General features: G+C 43.6%; 1 protein-coding gene across 1 annotated transcript in view; it reads right to left on the bottom strand.

Moving 5' to 3' along the window:
• Positions 1-15,661, bottom strand: part of Vps8 (VPS8 subunit of CORVET complex) — a 215,747-nt gene that overhangs the window by 71,058 nt on the left and 129,028 nt on the right. Inside the window, exon 36 of the mRNA XM_060370095.1 lies at positions 1,691-1,838. Within this exon, the coding sequence (XP_060226078.1) occupies positions 1,691-1,838 (148 nt within the window). The remainder of the gene's footprint in view (positions 1-1,690; positions 1,839-15,661) is intronic.

Here is a 15,661-nt window from a genome sequence, read left to right as displayed (position 1 = left end):
TTAACTTGTCACAGGCTAAGGTCCTTTGGGAAGTCAACAGAGAAAATGTCCCCACCATAAAAACAGGAATGGAAGTAACACATGTAAAACTTAAACCTTAGAAGAGTGATAAATTAAAACAGAAGAGCAAGAGATGCAGGAAGCAGACAGAATTACAAGTGAAAGGGAGGGGAAAACAGCGCCGATGTGAGTACATACCTGTGACACAATCATACTGTCAAAATTAAATACACTAAATAGATTAAGTGGAAATGCTTTTCAGTTGGTTAAAGAATTAGGAATCATCAAGGCTGTGAGGAAATGAAATACAACAAAAATACTGATGAGAACAGAAACACTCGGGGAATACTGGAAACACAGCACCAAGCTACTCCAGCACGTGCGGCCAACCCGAGGCGCACAGGTCGTGTGTGTCCCAGGACTCCAATGGTGGAGCCCAGCACATGTTTAGAAGTCACGTGATGTCAAAGGATAAGCCACAGCCGGGCAAGGCCATTTCCTGCAGGAAGCCATACAGGCATACGAACACATGCACTTGCAGCTCTGGGAATAATAGCAAAAACTTCTGGAAGCCCCTAAACACTTTTAAACAAAGAGAAAAAGCAAACTGGCAGAGTTCTTCAGGTAGACAACTCTACCATCATTAAGATCAACCTGGTAGACTTAAAAACACAGCTTCAGCTAATTAAAAACTAGAAAGAGGGCTAGAGAGATGGTTCAGTGGTTAAGAACACTGACTATTCTTCCAGAGGACCCTGAGTTCAAATCCCAGAAACTCATATGGCAGCTGACAACTGTCTATAAGTCCAGAATCTGAAACCCTCACACAGACATACATGCAGTCAAACCACCAATGCACATTAAAACAAAATAACAAAAACTAGAAAGAATGATCCGAAACAGGACATCCCTCTCCTCTGATATCATTAATACAAATTTTAAAGCATATAAAACTACAATCTATTTATAAGCACAAACCATGAGTTTAGGGGTAGACACCACACCATTCAGTTGATGGTGACCTCATAGTAGAAGGGCAGGGGAAAGGGGCAGACAAAATTGCTTCATCTCTAAAGTATGTAAGGGGATGTGGGAACTGAAACTTACTTGGTGGGCACAAATGGAACTGGTACTGTTCACATTGCTAAGTACCTGAAATATTTCATAATTCAATACTTTTTAAATATGGAGGCAACTCAGGAAGTGGATGCAGAAAAGACAGGTTACTGTTTACTAAGAGCAGAAGGAAAAAAGACGTTATCTTTAAATTTTAAATGGGAAACATACTAGCCTCGTAATGTATCTCACACACACACACACACACACACACGTACGTCTGTCTCTGTCTCTCTCACTTGGAAGCAGAAGAAAACAAGTAAGAAAATCAAGGCAAAGAGCATACTGAAGCTGCTGGCCCTCTCTGCACTCGTGGCATACCAGGACTATTAACCATCACTGTCTGCATCAGGAGTTTGCTTTGCTCGTTAGAATTTCCATAAGGCCTGAATCATTACAGGGATGGTTGAGCACTGTTTAAAACTGACTAGAGCAATGGCGACTCCACCTTGGATACCACGTTTATTACTTCCCAGCTTCTGCGAGGAACCTCACACCTGGGTCCTCCTGTGGCGCCTGGAAAAAAGAGAGTGCAGGAAAGTCACACTTGCCTTGTGCACGCAGCTGGCCTTACCTGAAGAGTTTCCTCCAGGCGGTAGCACTCGAGGACTTGCAACGTCTCTATGACTTGGTCGGGGCTGAACTGGCACAGCAGGTCAATGAACTGCTCGGTAACACAAGGCGGTATCTGCAGCAGTTCCTGATTTACATGAACACCTTCCCTGAGAGCAAAAGGCAAGAGAGTCCTGAAGAAAAGCCCTATGGAGGCACACCTCTAATCAAAGGCTTCAGATAGGCATGGCATGTTAAAACAAGAGCATTTTTTTATGAGATAAAAATGCCCATTGTGGGAGGGGTTGTTTGGTTTTTTTGTTTTGTTTGTTTGTTTCTGTGACATGGGTTTCTCTATGTAGCCTTGGCTGTCCTGGACTTGCTTTGTAGATCAGGCTGATCTTGAACTCACAGAGATCCACCTGCCTCTGCCTCCCTGAGTGCTGGGATCACAGGTGTGCACCACCACACCTGGCTATCCACTGAATATACAATACATAACAACAGAGGCATGGAATAGGTCTCAGCTCACATGGAGTAAAGTTATATTTTATCCTTAAAAAAATAAATAAATAAATAAATAAAGACCCAATTCAGCTTAACCAATGAGAACTAGAGCTGCCCTACCAACAGATGGTCTCTGTCTCAGCAAGCATCCCTGGTGTTCTTCCCCTTCCAGCCCAACGACACCACTGACTGGCTGCTTTTCCATGAACTCACTTGTCACAGGCTAGGGTTCTTTGAGAAGGCCACTGAGAAAAAGCCCCTAGCAGACTGGCCTGTGGTGGCCCGTCCTGCAGGGCAGTGTCACTCTGGCTGATGGCCCTGCATCTATAAGAAAGCTGACACTCTGCTGGAACAGCCTGCTGCCTTCTACACCTCATCCTTACAAACAGGTAGGTGCAGCTTGCACCCACATCAGAGAAGCTTCTCTTTATAGCAAGTGAGACCATCACAGGAGACGACAAAGGACAGCAGGAGCCTGGCCCCAAGAGAGACATCTGCATCGCAGTGTCTGTACCGGCAGCTCAGGGAACATAGTGGAAAGGGGGCAGAAAAATCATAGAAGCCAAAATACCAGGATTCTCCCGGAAACAATCCCTCCTAGAAATGGCTGCATACACAAGACTGGAACAATGGCACAAGACACATATTAATGAGGAAGTGAACTTTACACGCTGTCCCACCCCAAGACAATGAACTACAGGCAACTACTCACTGCTGGGAGGAGAGTTAGCCTCCCAGGGATGGTCCCCTTCTTGGTTGCCCAATGCTGACTGACAGCCCTTAAAACATACACACACAAACAACAAAATGGACTCAGCAGGTTCAATTTATATGTGTGTGTGTGTGTGTGTGTGTGTGTGCGTGCAATGTGCACACACACACGTTTATATGTATAGGTATGTAATTAAATAAAAAGAGGCTATCAACTTGAGAGTGAGGGCAGGCATGGGAGGGGTTCAAGGAAGGGAGAAGTTATGTACTTCTATTTCGATTAAAACATTTCGAAATTAAATTTAATAATAATTTTTAAAAGCAGGCTGAGAAAGCTATGAGGAGTAAGCCAGCAAGCAGCACTCCTCCATGGCCTTTGCATCAATTCCTGCCTTCAGGCTCCTGCTCCGACTTGCCTGGACGATGGGCTACAGCTTTATGCTAATTTGTACTAGATGATTTAAGCACCATTTGATACTGCTTTACTCTTGCTTGCTACATGCCTAATAAACTTACTTGTTCAAAACCAAGAACATGGCTGTCACAAGTCATTATCCACATAGATGGGTCTACTCTCCTCTGTACCGTAAAAGTATATGTGAGTAGGCCAACCTAGGCGGTTTTCCATGTCTCTATGGGGAGGTTTCTTGACCTCCCTCATACTTGCTTTAACAAACTAGAGTCACTAAGCTAACCAAATCTGTCTGCTTGAAAACTCACTGGTCCTTAGAGATGGTGGCAAACCAAAGATTACTTCTTATGCTTAGAGTGAGAATGGAATTATATCACTCAATGCAAACTGTTACACGCAAATGTAAACTTGTTTTCAGTAGCTTTCGCTCAGATCAACTTGTTTCACAAGGCGTTAAGGCTTTGTGAATGTATGAAAAGTTTCAGCTTTTCGTACATTCCATGTTAGAAATGCCACGCCTAGCCCTGGGCCATCTAAGCGAGGCATGTGAATGTGTCAGTCTTCCTGAAAAGAAGACCTTGCCTCCAGATGTTATTGGTAGCAGAGACAAGACCTGTAAAATCTATATGGAACTATAAAACATATGATAGTGCGTGAAACTCCACAGGCAACTGACTTAGCGCCAGGGTCAACACAAGAACTACCTGGGAGACAAGTCTCTGGGAAGCTGTGTGAGGTCTCAAGATGCAGTTAACGGAGAAGGGAGGGCTCACCCAGCACGTGGGCAGCACCCTGCTGAGGGCTGGGGTCCTGAACAGAACTAAAAGGAGAAAGCAGGCAGTTGGCACCAGTCATCTGTCCACACCTCCTGACTGCAGGTGCAGCGTGCTCCCACAGGCTGCCTCAAACCCCAGGACCATGTCTTCCCTGCCAGTGGCTGTACTGTCAAACTAAGAGGCAAGATGAGCCCTTATCTATGTGACAGACAGAGGCCAAAACAATCAGGCACATCGTTCTGTCTGACAGCCAACACTCTGCTATGTCATTCCCACGTAGCAGCGAACCTGAAATCTGGTCACTTTCTGTTTCCTTAGTTTGACTAATCAGGTGTCAGGTCTTCTAATCTCTTCTGCTTGTGTTATGTGTGTGTGGTGAATGTCTACATGTGTGTTATGTGTGTATGGGTGGGGAGGGAGTACGTGAATGTGAGTGTGTGTGTGGGAGAGAGGATATGTGAGTGTGTGTGAGTGTGTATGTGCATGGAGGCCCAAAGTTGACATCAGATGTCTTCCTCAACTGCGTTCCATTTGATTTGCTGGGGCGAGGTCTCCCAGTGAATCTGGAACTCAACAATTCCAACTAGTCTTGTTAGCCAGCTTGCCCTGAGCTGTCCTGGACTTCTGAGTGCTATGGTCATAGGTGTCCTTAATGCCTGCTTGGCTTTTACAAGATCCTGAGATCAAACTCACACTTTTGTGACAAGTGCCTTATCTACTGAGCCATCTTCCCAACCCTCTGAGTCTTAATAAAATGTATGTTACTGCGATGATATTCATGAAAAAGGATGTTTTGTTTCTCTTGCTCTCATGCATAGACAAGAAGATCCACTTTCTAAGCTACCAAGAAAGACAAAAACAATCAGTTCAAACCACACTTGGTATAGGCAATATATGGGCCAGTCCAATGATGTACAGACTAAATTAAAAATCCATGGGAAAGGGAGGGCCAACACACAAACCGTTCATAGGTCACTAAACAATTATTCCAAAGCCCTATTAAATATGATACAAGCTCTGCAGTCACCCTCATCACACACACTCTTCTGAATGCAGATCTCCTAGCAGGCACTAGATCTGTTGCTGTCTGACCAGCAAGGGCTGTCTGGTCCAGTCTGAAACCTGGGAGGATGTATGTCAACACATCTAGGCTGGTGCTCTTCCAGGTTCAGGTGAGATGACTGATGCTTCTCCTGCTCCCAAGCAACAGGCCAGAGGCAGTCTTGTGACACTACCATAGAGACATCCACCAACCATGTCCCAGAAAGGGTTTGGGACCAGATGCTGGGGCAGGCTCCTATACCCTGTCACTGTGAGACATGAAGATGCACCAGCCATCATCCAGCTTCTGACCTGCTCTGTAAGGAGCAGGAAAACAATGAACAAACTCAATGGCCACGATTCTTAGTTCCACCCAAGACCTAAGGCAATGCCAGCTGCAGATATGGGTGGGGACAATCACTTACTGTAGCAGAAGCCAGGGGCAAACACTGTGCTACTGGAGCCAGAGTCGGCAGGAAAACATAAGTGACATAAGTGACAACTGTTGGAGGATTATTGTGGACAAGTGTATGGGTTAAACCATCGGAGGGTTCCTGTGCTTCTAAGTTTACCTGAAGGAAGCTCACTGGTTCTCACTATGAAGGACACTGAAAATTACCCTCCTGTTACCAGGAGAAGGAGAGAGGCAGACACTTCAAAATACACAGAGCAGTTCGGTCTTCCTAACAGGCCTGCCACAGTGGACAGGACTACATCACTCACTCCATGACGTGTGAGTCCTTGAGCTGTGAGACCGCAGCTGGAGTTCCTGACTTGCTAACACTGCTGGGAAACTAGCACGCCTGCTCCTGAGGGGCTCATGGACGGGGGATTTGACAGTGCTTAACTAACGACACCCCCCCCCCAAAAAAAAAAAACCACAATGGCCAACTTAAGATCACCATGCCTGATATGCACCCTCCCATCACATCGACAGGCCATTTCACAGAAACAAAGTAAGATGATGAGGAAACTAGTGTCTCAGACTTTCCTCAAGAAGCAGTCTTTAGGGAAACCCAAAGGTAGGGAGTTGGGGGAGGGACTCCAGCTTTGGCCATAACAGCAAACAATAAACACAGACTCTTAGCCAGATGAACATAAAACCCCAAATCTGAAGATCTATTTACCCTGGTCTCTTTTACATACAGATCTCCAGATTTTATCCCCAAATTACAAGACATACAAAGCGAAGAAGCAGTGCAGTTTGAAGAAACAGCCTTTACAGCTGAGCCTTACGGAGGTCTTCTCTAACGACTCTTGCTTCTTTCAAGCTGACATAAATTAGCATGACTGATTGCTTGTCAGCTTGACACACAAACCCATCAGTGTTAAGCCACAACCTTTCCTTTCTTATTCATCTCCCAACATCACAATATAAAATATTCCAAATTTTAAAAGTCCCACGGTCTTTACAGAAGCAGACTCAGACAGCAGAGAAGCTGGAATGTGAAATACCACACTGAGATCTCTGAGAAAAAAAGCAAGAAAAGATTGCAGGCAGATGGACAGACACTCTAAGATACAATGACAGCCTAGAGAGAAAATAAAAAATAGAGACCTGAGGAAAGTCTTTGATGTGCTTATCAACAGCCTAGCTAGACACAGCTGAGGGCAGAGCCTGCCAGCGTCTCCTCATGTCCACAGGCATGTCCAAAACTGAAAGGCAAATGAAGAAAAAGCACAACAGAATATCTAAGAATTATAGTACAGTCTCCCAAATAAATACACATAATGGAACTGTGAGAAGAAAAAAGAATTTAGGAAAAGAAATAAATAGTAACTGAATTTTCCAAGATTAGTAATACATGGTAAATCATAGATCTGAGAAGGGTAAAAAAATACCAAGAAAAGCTGTCCATGGTGGTGCACGCCTATAATCCCACCACTCAGGGAGGCAGAAGCAGGAAGAGCTCTATGAGTTCAAGGCCAGCCTGATCTACAAAGCAAGTCTAGGACAGCCAGGGCTACACAGAGAAAGCCTGTCTTGAAAAAAAATAAAAAGAAAGAGAAAGAAAAAGAAAAAAAAAAAAAGAATATCTAGAAAATAAATGCTTAAAAACCAAATGAACAAGCCCACAGAGGAGAATCAGACCCCACCCAGCAGAGGGGAGGCCAGGAAGAAAACCTTAGAGATGCAGGTGGAGGCAGCAGAGACCGGAAGTTCCTTAGACCTCTTCAAACGCTCTGCAAGCCAAGTGGGTACAGAAGTTAAAGTACTAACGGGAAAAGCAAAAGCAGCAAATGGAAATTCTGTATTTCAGCAAAATCGCCTCTTAAAGGTTGAAAGGGAAGTATTTTCCCAGACAATGAGCAGTTGAGAGAATATGCTGCTGACACGCCTGCTCTACAAGAAATGCTGAAGGTAGCTCTTTGGAAAGCAGGGTGGACACAGGTCAGAGCCCAAATCTATAGACAGAGCACTGGGGACAGAACACTACTAGACTCAGAGGAGCAGTGGCCCAGGCGGCACGTCAGTGAACAGAGCATGTGTGAACTGAGCGTCAGCAGGAAGGAATGGGCAGACTTTGGATGCCCACAGGCTCTCGTGGTTCTGTTTGTAATCACACGAGGATCAGTGAACGGATCCTGCTAAATAAAGAGTGGCCACCAGGCAGGGTTTTCCTTTCTTTAAATGACGTTTGTTTATTTACTTACTCTTGTGTGTGTATGTAGTTGGGAAGGGGACTAGTCAGAGAGCGACCTGCAGGAAGGACTCCCTCCTTCCACCACGTGAGTTCTGGAGAGTGAACTCAGGTTGTCAGTCTTGAGAGCAAGCGCCTTTACTCACGAAGCCACCTCATATATCCAATTTTTGTTTTAATGGTGTCACACAAACTACCCAGTTAGAGCCAGGGAAGGCGGAGAACAAGTGACAGACAAGTGCAAAGACAGTCTGCTCACAGCAGGAGTCGACCTTAACGAGCCCTTTCCATTGCAAAGTTGAGAGACGTGAGCTGCAAACAGAAAAATGTATGGAACTTCAGTATGTGGCACTAACGTCCCAGCTGTCACCATGTCAGAAGTGTGCAGTGCAAGGGGCAAGGCTGCCAAGGGCACTGGGCAAGCTTCCGCTCTGAACTTGTGAGGGCAAAGGGCAGCTGGCTAGCCACACCCACGTTCTCCTCTGATCAACGTGCACTGCTAATGCCTATCTGTCTCAGTCTCTGCTATTCTTCATCATGTTGTTGGGATTGCCAATTTTTATTCAACTAGTTTCACGAGGGTTTAACTGGCCATCTTCCCTATTTCCTTTTTAGAACAGCTTTTTCTAATATGAATGCTAAGATGGGCAGTTTTCTATCAATCATTTAAAAAATATTTTCTAAAACAGAAATCAAAACACATGTATATATAGCAAGAAGACAAGTATGCTCAAGAAGACAGCGTGGAAGAAAGAGGACTCAGACACGCAAAGAGAGGGATGGAAAGGGCAGTGCATCCTCTGAGCTACTCCGGCCTGCTGAGGGGTAAAGAAAAAGAAGGAACAAGATAAAGAAAGCCCATGAAGCTGGACAGATGGACCAGGTCAGACCAGGACAAGCCTGTATGTACGAGAGTTGAGGTTATGTTGTGGGTGATTGGGAGCACAAGAATTTTAATGAAAGTTGCTGTCCTTTGCTTGCTAAGCATGGACACAGGCATTAGAAAGTCTGCATGGGAGAGAGGGTGCATACATACAGAGTCTTACCTTGAAGAGAAATGGGAAAGGGCAGTTTGTAGGTTTCAACTGCTGATTTTGATATGTTCTCTTTCTAGGCTGTCCAGGCTAGTCTCAAATTTGTGGGCTCAAGTTAGCTTCCTGCCTCAGCCCCCAGAGTAGCCCACACTACAGATAGGTACCATTGTGCCTGGCTTTGTAGATTTTAAGGACTGCCTGATTCCGTGTGGTATACTGAGGAGCTGGAGCAGCAGAGGGTCAGAAAGTGAAACTGGATCACCTCTCAGGACCCCACTGACACATAGGAGCACTGCCTGCAGTCAGTCTGTCTCTTCCAGGAGGAAGCTGGGGCTCTGCTGTCATCACCATTTCATCTCCCATGGGCAGTCACCGTGCGCAATGGGCTGTAGATGAAATTACTAAATGAACTGGTAGGTTAATAAAGCCATTTGCTAAGAAATAAAGTGAAGAGAAAGGTTTGAGTTAGAAAATGAGTAACCATAGCAATCTCCCTATGAGTACAGAAATAAATGCACATAGTCTACACACATGGCATGGTGGGAGTGGGGGATGGGAGGAGAAATCGAGAGAAGGGTGTGTTACTGAAATTTAAAACGTGGAATCTGGGCTTCTGGCAACATGCCAGCAAAGGAGAGACAAGGCTGACCATGCTGACAACCACTTATCCCACTGGGGACTCACTACAGAGGACTGGATTTTTGTATGGAAAACTTCAAAAGCATCTATTATGTTCTAACTTTTATTTTCATTTTGAGGTGCCCCATTTGAACACTGAGAATTGTTATCTTAAGATGTCCCTTCAAAGAGAGCCACAGAAATACTGACAGTTCCAATGAAACCCAGAACCATTTCCATAATCTATATTTTGCTTCTTGGCAAAGTTACTCATGTTCAGTTTTTACTTTATCCTGATTGAAGACTTAAAAAATACAGCATGCCATTTGATGTGAGAGTCTTCCTAGAAGAAAAGCCCTATTCTATATTTCAGAGCCCTCAAAGATATTAACAAAAGCCAAATCAACATTTACAGGAAAATCACATTGGGGAAGGGCTTTGAATATAAGTTCTCTTGCACAATCTCTAGACTGCACAGCTCATGTCCTCACAATGGCCACCAGCGTCTTTCTCTGGTGTCCTTCAAGCGTGCCCTCTGCACAGATGCCAGTCTGTCAGAGTCCTGCAGGGACTGGTGATCAGCGAAGTCAGGAGGAAGGTGTGTGGTTGCAGCTGGCAGGGGAGAGAAATGGAAGAGGATGCAGATCTTTTCTTCCCCAAGCCGATGCCCCCATGCAGAAAAGGACAACTACCTAATGTTTCCAAGCACAGAGGCCATCTACGTGGGTCATTTTTGTCTACTGAAAAACTATTATGTAATAAAGACAACTTAAAGGATTTAGGTAAAGAAAGAAAGATATAAAAATTCAGCTAGATGATGTGTTCCTTTAAAATGCTGTTTACAGAGAAATATAAATGTCCTTGTGTCGGTCCCTGATTAAACCCCTTTGGTGATCTCCTTTCGTCTTCAGGGTCATTTGTAAACTGACCACTGGAACTCCCCACAATCTGGCCCTGGCTCTCTGCTTTAGTTTGCTTTTCTGTAACTGTTATAAAACACTGACCAAAATAAAATAAAATAAAATAAAATGCTGTTTACAGACTATTCCACTTAAAAACAACTCAAAGTAGTGTTAAGTCAAATATGTACAAGCTATATATTTAGGAATGAAGATCCAGTTAATTGGGCCAAGAATCTATTCTATTGTGATACATACAAACAAGCTGCCCTCATCTCAAAATACTTTATTTCCCCTGCTCTCCAGAATGCTTGTATAGAGAGATATTTCATGGAAGAATGGGAGGTCTGGAGGGTTTTTGTTTTTTTAACGGTTTTCTTAAGAACAGAAAAGAAAGAAACAAAGGCAAAATGTTCTAGACTTGGCTTTGAGAAAGAGCTACAGTGAGGAACAAGCTGCCTCTTTGTGAAACTCTTTTTGTCTTGGCATTTCCCATAGTTTCCTAGTTTTCTACTTCTGATCTTCTCACGCCTGGCAAGACCCTAGCCGATACCTGGGCTAGTCAACAGGCACAGTGGGGTGTCAGGGAACACTGTCCAAAGGCAGGTCCCCTGAAGTGCTGGGCGACCCACCTGCCTGGCGCACCCTTTCCTCAGCAGTGTGAGTCCAGGTCCACTAAAGGGAAATAGTCCCTCCCGGACCATCTTGAGTCCCCATTAGCTGAAGTCATCACAGGAAGAGAAGGTGAAGTCTGTCAGCTGCTGGGACAGACATTTGTCATACACTACTGTCTAATTTGGTTCTATAATACACCACTGTCCATTCTGAAGACAAGAATTTGTCTGAGATCACTATATGTTCTTGAACCCTACTGAATTTCCACAAATAACTTAGTATCTCCCTAAAACCTGCCTGCACTTCCCATTGTCTCTTTCCTAAGAACAGTGTAAGCATACGTTTCTACGTAGTGTTAGAGTGTGATAATCACACTACTGTGCCTGTCCTCCATGCTGTGATGCCTCTCTTTTGCATGATCCCAATCTTCTATACCCTTTCTCTAAATTAATGTTTCCAGTTTATCCCAGAAAACCTTCAGACAGCAGGGGGGAAGTCACCTTCAAACCTGTACAAGGAGTTTTAAAAGGGTAAAATGCAATAGTAGGATAGTCACCAGAGATGAATTGAACTAGCCTAAACTGTCAATCTCTCACCTTTGTGGCCAGAGGCACTTGGAAAAATATATGGAAAACCCTACTGCCAAAGACTTGCTAGCATTTACTTTGGGCATAGTAAGAGATCAAGGGGCACTCAAATCTGGAAGCTTCGTCCTTGCTGCCTAGTTTTCACAGTACCAGAAGGTGCTACGCAGACCACTGGGAAGAGAAGACACAGATGGTCGTACCCAGAAGTGAACTCTTTGGGCTATAATCATGACCGTCATGGTTAAGATAATGCCTGTTGGTGCAACAGGGTTATGGGGTAACCATCTGCTTTTAGACTGATCTAAGGCCTACTGCACAGAAGGGAACTCAGGCCTGGCCGATTACCTGTAGAGGTCATAGGCTCTAGAGAAAAAACTACTACTACTTTGCTAAGTGGACAGAGCATCAAACTGCCTTCTAAATACTTACGCTCAGATTAGTGCAGCTCTTGGCCCTCAGCAGAGAAGTTCTGCTTTTTGTTTTTGTCTTGTTTTAGATGGTGGTTAATACAGAGACTCACAACAGAGCAAAGAGAATGAAGGACCACAGGGTGCACAGGTGTGAAGAGGACCCCTGCGCCACACCCAAAGTCTGAGGGAAACTTGCAGTAGAAACATTGCAAAGCCAGAGGTCAGGGCAGGTACTATAAAGGTGTATCTTCTGGACATGACGGGACTGCTGCGCTCGGGAACTCACAGCAGCTCCAGCTGCCTGAGCAAGGTGTGTACAAGATCAAGCCAACCAATGTCTCTGCATGGATGGGAAGGGGCTTAGGAGGCCCCAACCCCTGGCGGAGGAGCTACTGGCAGTTGATGGATGATGACTGATGCCAGAGGAGAATCAGTTCCAAGGGTGTGGACCCGGGCATGCTGCCCACGCTCCAGTGGATGGCTGGCCCGACACCCACACATATGGAGGCAGCATTAATGGAGACTCAGTAGTTACAAGGGAAAAACGATAAAGAAAAACAGAGGAGGGAGAGTGAGGTGGGAAGGGATACGCAGTGCAGACGGTCTGGGAGGATTTAGAGTAAGATAGATATGACAGAAACACCTTGTACACATATATAAAATTATCAAAGAATAATTTTTAAAAGAATGTATTGCTCATAAGGAAAACCATAATAAAAGGGATCTCAAATAACTTAATGATGTACCTTTAAAGCTTAGGAGATGTAAATGGGAAAAAAAAAAGACAAAGTAGAGTTAGTTGTTTTTTTTTTATTAAAAGACAAACTTTTAGTTAAACTGACCAAAAGAGGAAAAGATCCATACTAGTAAAATTAGAGACAAGTTAGAGCAAAAAAGAGACATTACAAGATACCAACAAAATTCAGAATCATTAGGACTAGTATTCTAGTCCTTTAAAACTAGTATTCTGCCAAACATGGGAAATCCAACACATTAGTTTCTAGAGACCCATATGATCTACCAAAATTAAGCCCAGCTGATAGAAACATCTTAGACTGATATAATATGCAGCAAGATGGAAACAACAGTGACAAACATCTTCCAACTAAAGTCCAGGACCCAGCAGATTCACGTCCTCTAGAGAAGACCTAACACCAATGTCTCCAAAACAGGGGGAAAGGGACACAGCCACCCTTACTATAAAGCCAGCATCACCCTGACATCAAAACCAAAGACAACAACAAGAGATAATTATAGGCCAATCTGTCTGATGAAACAGGTGCAAAAGCACTTGATACAATACACACAGAACTCATAAACACGTAAAAACATTGTCTATAAGAAAATTCTGGGAAGATGATGGATGAGACTGTGAGGTTAGGAGTTTGTGTGGGGAAAAAAACCAAAAAAAAAAAAAAAAAAAAAAAAACTAGGACAAGCAAAACAAAACAAAAAACTACAGAAAGCAGAAATGAGAGTCTATAGAATTTTCTCCATTAGGAAGCAGGCCAGGGAGCTTAGCTACACCAAGCTGCACCAGGAAGCAATCGTGTCAAACAGCAAACTGGCAAAGGAGAGGAGGAAAGAACTGCCAGTAATCCAGTCAACCCAAAGACTCACATGAGAAACAGCAATACACGGTCAACAAAAATATTGAATGCAAATGGCCTTAACTCACCAAACAAAAGTTTAAGGCTGAGTTTAAGTTTTTTGTTTTTAGAAAAAAAGAAAAAAAAATTTTCCTGTCTCCAAGAAACTCATAATTGGGAAACACACTAAACAAACAAACAAACAAACAAAAACAAAAACACTGAATCAGGCCGGGCAGTGGTGGCACATACCTTTAATTTCAGCTCTCAGGAAACAGAGGCAGGTGGAACTCTGAGTTCAAGGCCAGCCTGATCTACAGGGAGAGTTCCAGGACATGCAGGGCTACACAGAGAAACCCTATCTCAAAACAAACAGAAACTGAGTCAGAGTTTGAAATCAACCTGCCAAGCAAATGAAAGCTGTAAACAAGTTGGGTAAAAACAAGTTAGAAGAGACCTTGGGGGACAGCATGTTTATAAAAGGGGCGTACAAAGAAGATGGGGATACTTATGCACCCACCAGTCCTGGAGTCCCAAGTTTCATGCTTGTAGTACTGGAGGCTAAATAGGTTGACGGATACTAGCGTGGGACCCAGAGCCTCAGTGTCATAATCTAGACAGGTCTTCCAAACAAAAACGATCTCAATTAGAACAGAGACCACTGCATTTAACATGGGCTTAGAGTGTGCCACTAATACACAGAAAACACACGTTCTCCTTAGGGACACGTGGCATATTCTTTAAAACCGGTTACATTGCAGGTCACAAAGGAAACCTTTAACAATTTTGTTAAAGACATAGGGTTGGCAAGATGGCTCAGTGGGTAAGGGTGTTTGCTGCCAAGCTTAACAAACCAAGTTAGATCTTTGGAACTCACATGGTAGAAGAACTAATTCCCAAGTTGTCCTCTGACCTCTACACATGAATCATGGTATTCGCATGCCACACACACACCAAATCTAAATTTCTTAAATGCCCCCCCCCAAAAAAAAAAAAAAACAACAAACAAGTGATTCTCTGTATCTCATCAGGCATACTTCTGAATGAACACTCACTGAGGAAACCAGGGAAGAAATGAAAAGATTTCTAGAATCAAATAGAGAGAACAGCACAACCTATTGAAAACCTCTGGAAAATAGCCAAGATAGACCTAAGAGTAAAATTGATAGGTATAAGTGCTCACATAAGAGAGAGAGAGAGAGAGAGAGAGAGAGAGAGAGAGAGAGATTGGCCAGGCAGTGGTGGCACAAGCTTTTAATCCTAGCACTTGGGATCCAGAGGCTTAAGTATCTCTGAGTTCAAAGGCAGCCTGGTCTACAGAGTGAGGACAGCCAGGGTTACACAGAGAAATCCTGTCAAGAGAGAGAGACACACAGAGAGAAACAGAGAGAGAGAAAAACTCAAACAACCTAATGATATGTTTCAATACTCTAACCCAGTGGTTCTCAACCTTCCTAATGCTGTAATCTTTTAATCTTTAATACAGTTCCTCATGTTGTGGTAGCCCCCAACCATAATTGTATTTTCATAGCTATGATTTTGCTGCTGTTATGAGTTGTAATATAAATATCTGATATGCAGGATATCTGATATTTGATTCCTGTGAAAGGGTCATTCATCCCCACAACCCAAAGTTTGAGAACCACTGCTCTAGACACTCGAGAAATGCACATTCAATAAAGGATTAAAAAAACAAACAAACAATACAATTCTTAATGGAAACCAATGAAATGGACATTAAAAGGACAACATACAGAGTTAGCTTTTAAAAAGAGGTGGCTCTCTGAAAAGACTAACAAATCCCTAGCAAAACTAACCCAAACAAAGAGAAGACCCAGATTAGAAGTGAAATGAGATGTTACAATAGACTGCATTGCATACAGTAGATCAGGGAATTCTTTGAAAACTTACATTCCCCAAAGCTGAAAAAACCTACGAGAAATGTGTTAATTTTGAAATGTACATAATTTGTCAAAATTAAAGCAGATGATACTGACAATTTATACAGGCCCATAACAATGCGACTAAAGCAAAGACAAAAAGTTCCACACAGAAAAGAGCCTGGACCAAATGTTGTCAGTCTGAATCTACACCAAGCTACTAAGGAACATCCACGACCAAGACTTCTGAAACTGCTGTACTAACAGGAAGG

The sequence above is a fragment of the Meriones unguiculatus genome, chromosome 17 (genome assembly GCF_030254825.1).
Source record: "Meriones unguiculatus strain TT.TT164.6M chromosome 17, Bangor_MerUng_6.1, whole genome shotgun sequence".
Lineage (NCBI taxonomy): Eukaryota > Metazoa > Chordata > Mammalia > Rodentia > Muridae > Meriones > Meriones unguiculatus.
The sequence above is the reverse complement of the archived record's forward strand: the minus strand, read 5'-3'. Positions and strand labels throughout refer to the sequence as shown.